The following is a 4859-nucleotide window of genomic DNA, read 5'->3' on the forward strand; positions in this document are numbered from 1 at the left end:
ATTGTATTCAGTTTTGATTTACATTGTACGCAACGTCCAAACGTCATCTGAATTGAGGTTGTATAATTTAGATCATTATAAAGGAGAAGAAGTCAGTGTGATTTTTTTTTTGGTCTTAAAGCTTTTTTTCAGCCTCTCAGTTGCTCTGAATTCCCACTGGTTGCTGTCCGTGGTGCTGAATCTTTAGACACACTCCTACATTACACACCGCTGGGCTCCGCTTTGCGCATGCGAAGAGGTCATCCGACGCCACTTACTTAAACAGACATCAGGAGTAGAGCGCGTTTTGGGTTGTTGTTGGTTTTTTTTTTCTTTTTGTTTTGTTTTTTTCTCCCCGCCCTCCAACAACTGGAAATGAAAAGTACGTAACACAGATTTTAAGGTTTCATTCGTTCAAAGCAACAGGCTGCAGCGTCAATGTGGTGTCTGCGCTAAAAAGGGAGAAGAGGAGAACACGAACCCCGTAGGCTATACCACCTGTGACTGCGCCCCCACTACCCTCCAGCTCCCGACTTTCCCATGCCGACGCCGAGGATCATGATGAAGAAGCAGAACGTCCGGACGCTGTCGCTCATCCTCTGCATGTTCTCCTACCTGCTGGTCGGCGCCGCGGTCTTCGACGCGCTGGAGTCCGAGTCGGAGAGCTCCCGCAGGCGCGTCCTGGAGCAGAAGCGCAGCGAGATGAAGAAGAAGTACCGCGTCTCCGAGGACGACTACCGCGAAATCGAGCGCGTGGTGCTGCAGGCTGAGCCGCATCGCGCCGGGAGACAGTGGAAATTCGCTGGCTCCTTTTATTTCGCCATCACGGTCATCACCACTATCGGTGAGTTCTTCACGCCTTCTGTTTTAACCAGAGAGCAGGGCTTCACTTTGCCCCTGCTGATTTCAGGCTTTATTTTTTACTTTTAAAACCATCACTGATTATTTATCTGTTGCCATGTGTGCTTCACAGTGTCCTTATCGCCCGCCCTCGAAGGCGAAAAGGCGATAATGTGTTTGCCTGTGCCTCCGTGTGTGTTCGTTTGCTTGAACTGTAGTGTTATCAAATATCTTAAAAAGCACTGAACGGATTTCAATAAAACTCTCAGAAAGTAATAATCCGATGCACATCTGCACCTGATTAACTTTTGGACTCAACACAATTCAAGATGGCTGCCACAACTAAGCAGTTTTGACAAACACAAATATGGCTATAAATCAATCCATTTTACAGATATTGAGCTAAAATTTGACGTGGCGGTAACTGTGAGTCATCCCCAACACATGCTCTGACAACTATCTGATGCCAAGAGCTTTTCTTCAAACTTTGCCATTAGCTATTGGAATCAACTTTGCCTGTCTGTTAGCAAAATATCTCATGATCCACTGGACAGATTTTAATGAAACTTCCACAAAGTAATCATTGGATGCACACCTACAGCTGATTAACATTTGGAGTAATTTCAGCTCAAGATGGCCACCACAGCTAATCAACCTTACCCAACACAAAAATGGCTGTAATTTTGCCCAATTTACAGATATTGAGGTGGAGTTTAATGTGGTAGTAGCTGATCTTCAACATAGACTTTGAACACTAGGAGATCTTGCAAAATCTTCAAATATCACATGAGATCATGCATAAAGTCATTTACAAGATTTGATAAAAACAACAATAACTTCGACCCATCGTTATGCGATTCCCTTAGTTTAACACTCTGACATAAAATGTGGTGGGTGATACACATTCCGAATGCTAGGCCTTTAATTTCTCATTTCTGTTTCCACCTGTCTGCATTCAGGTTATGGACATGCGGCTCCGGGAACTGATGCAGGAAAAGTTTTCTGCATGTTCTACGCCGTTCTTGGCATTCCTCTCACTTTGGTCATGTTCCAGAGCCTGGGAGAAAGAATGAACACGTTCGTCCGCTACCTCCTGCACAAGATCAAGCAGTGCCTGGGCTTCCGACACACCGAGGTGTCCATGGAGAACATGGTCCTGGTGGGCTTCCTGTCCTGCCTCGGCACTCTGTGTGTGGGAGCGGCAGCGTTTTCCCATTTTGAAGGATGGAGCTTCTTCCACGCTTACTACTACTGCTTCATTACGCTCACTACCATTGGCTTTGGGGACTTTGTGGCCCTGCAGAAAAAGGAGGACCTGCAGAAAAAGACCCCATACGTGGCTTTCAGTTTCATGTACATCCTGGTGGGGCTGACTGTCATTGGGGCTTTTCTCAATTTGGTGGTGCTCCGTTTCCTCACCATGAACACGGAGGACGAGAGGCGAGACGCTCAAGAGAGGGCTTCGCTGAAGAGGGACAGGGGCCTCTTTGAGGGGGCCCTGGGCCTGCGCGTTGTAGGCGAACAGCGCAGAGACAACCACAGGGAGAAGAACAGGGCCAGCATGGCGCACAGTCACAGCCACAGCACCCTTTTTCTACCAATGCAGGAAGGAACCAGCCGCACCAACCTCATCTCCTCCCCAGCAGAGGATCCAGAGAGGCGAGGCAGTCCCTGCAGGCACCGGCTGCACTTTCAGATCAAGACGGACAGACGGAAGCAGGAGTCCAGCCTTAGCTCCCTTTGCTCCTCTTGTGTGTGTTACCGCTCAGAGGTTTGCGACAGCCCTCTTGTGACCCGCAGTGAACACCATGGCTGCCACATCAATTCGGTTTACTACAACTCAGTGTCCTATAAGATCCAGAGCTGCTCGCCGAGATCCAGGGACAACACTGGACTCTCCTCACCTGGGAGCACGCTTTCCCCCGGACAAAGCTTTCAGGAGTTCCCTCGTTTAAGGAGGAAGTCAGTGTAAAAGGCATTATTATTACTGTAAAAATATTGTGCACAAACAGCATTTTCAGAAACATTGTACAACCTCAGTTCTGAAAAACTTGGGGTGTGGCATAAAATGTAGATTACAACTTGATACAGTGATTTGCAAATCTCATAAACCCATATTTAAATCACAGGAAACGTAAACATATTAAACGTATAAACTAAGAAACTGAGAGCAGCTGCTGGAGGTTTTGGAGGGTACTGTTGCCCCACTCTTGTCTGATGTAGCATTTTAGCTGTTCAAAAGTAATAGATCTTCTTTGCTCTTCTCTCCACGTTTTTGCCATGTGTTGCTGCCATAAAGTTCAAAACTACCATATTTTTTCTAAATCAAAAAGTGCACTTTCTTAGTTTAAACAGTTGATATGTTCACCATGTTTCCATTGCGACTAAAATACGACTATGAGATTTGCAAATTATTGCATTCTGTTTTTATTTACATTTTACACATCCCATTTTTTGTTGTTTTTTGGAATTGGGGTTGTATTTTGTGTTAAGCTCTTTTCAATTTTGCGCATGCCAGTTATAAAAAAATTGTCTGTTCAGGGTAATGAGGATAATTTTGCCCCTTCCGTTGTCTTACCATACATGTGCTATTGATTCTGCTGTTTTTGTTTGCGTGTAAGCCAAGGTGCAATGCATGCTAAAGAGAATGTAAAGTGCACAATGTGAATGCATGAGTGCTACATAACACATTCTCTGCATTTTTGACAAAAGGATTTTAAATATTTTGCTTAAAACTGTGTTTCTTTTTCTTTTTAGCAAAGGGAGATGAACAGCTCTCAGTGGATTTTGCTCCTGCTTTAGGCAAAAAAACCCCTAAAATTTTTAATGCCATAGCAAAAAGATGTCATAATACTTTTATATTTAAAAAGCCTTAAGAACTTTAGGATAGGTTTCTTCCTTTACACAGTGCATTTAAAAGATCCTTGTATTATTTATCAGTGGACAAAGAGAGTAGAGTGAGCAGTGTTGGGCACCTTTGCACTCCAGTATAAATGTTTTTCTTGTTACATGACTAGGTCAGCTTAAACGGATGTAGCACATAACAGACATGTAGCAGGTTAATACTGAACGCCCCTAAAACTATGGAAAAATAGGTATCTCCCAGCGACAAAAGAGTGGAATTAATGCAAGTCTCTTCCAGTAACATTTTTATTAAACCAAAGGAGAGAACCACAAAGTTTGTGCTTTTTTTTTGTATTTACTATATTTATTCATTTCTGGTACAGTGCTGAACAAAAGGTGGTTTTGTTGTTGTTGTTGTTGTTGTTTGTAGAAGGACTTTAATCTTCTGTCCTCATCTGTCTTCCTCTTTTTGGTTTGTATTGTTGTTTTCTGAGGACGACACCTTGTAAAACTTTATCGGATTTTGTCACGTTCATAGACTGTTAAAAAAAAAAAACGGGCAAATAAATAAATTAACAAAAGCATTAAGAGTTTGACTTGGTTTGTCAATAATTTGTCTCATTAGGTCACAACAATTGGCATCACATAAAAAATTTAATGATTAAAATGTCAGTTAATAATTACTACTACTATTTCGGCTACTTCTGGCTGTGGTGGAGGTGGGTTGGGAAGGATGGGATAAAGGCACCCTCCCTCAATTTACTTAAGGGTTAAAACAGGGTGTTTATGTTAATTTCTTTTTTTAAGTAACCCCAAAACAACAGAGATAATAAAACATGACAATTCAATCAGTTTTGTCATATTTTAATTTACCAATTTAAGCGAGGGTTTGATTGGATCCTTCTGAAACTATCAGTCTGACGGCTTATTTATAACGAACGGTACACAATCTAATCTCGGCAGCTGCCATCTGTGTGTCATAATAGAAATAAATAAAACTGACAATTCTTACAGAAAAAATGCAACTTTCAAAAGTTTATAAAACATAATGGCTCACTGCTACACAGCATCTCCAATAAAATGTTTCAGTATAAGAACAAATGCTGTGTATAAACCCCTAAAGCTAAAATGTATTTTTGTATAATGGGGGGAAAAATGTTTTTCCACAGATATTAAGCTCTTAATATTAGACGACA

General features: G+C 42.2%; 1 protein-coding gene across 1 annotated transcript; it reads left to right on the forward strand.

The window, feature by feature from the left end:
- The first annotated feature begins 208 nt into the window (after positions 1–208).
- On the forward strand, positions 209–4217 carry kcnk15 (potassium channel, subfamily K, member 15). Its single transcript, XM_017409419.2, has 2 exons — positions 209–823; positions 1779–4217. The coding sequence occupies exons 1-2, from the start codon at positions 520–522 to the stop codon at positions 2789–2791; spliced, it is 1317 nt and encodes a 438-aa protein (XP_017264908.1). The 5' UTR covers positions 209–519; the 3' UTR covers positions 2792–4217.
- The last annotated feature ends 642 nt before the right edge of the window (positions 4218–4859 follow it).

The sequence above is a fragment of the Kryptolebias marmoratus genome, linkage group LG8 (assembly GCF_001649575.2).
Source record: "Kryptolebias marmoratus isolate JLee-2015 linkage group LG8, ASM164957v2, whole genome shotgun sequence".
NCBI classification, from domain to species: domain Eukaryota; kingdom Metazoa; phylum Chordata; class Actinopteri; order Cyprinodontiformes; family Rivulidae; genus Kryptolebias; species Kryptolebias marmoratus.

Bases quoted from the DNA above. Each gene is read 5' to 3' on its own strand.
- kcnk15 (XM_017409419.2), top strand. From the start codon at position 520: ATGCCGACGCCGAGGATCATGATGAAGAAGCAGAACGTCCGGACGCTG. The intron at 824-1,778 runs GTGAGTTCTTCA...GTCTGCATTCAG, and splicing joins CACGGTCATCACCACTATCG to GTTATGGACATGCGGCTCCG.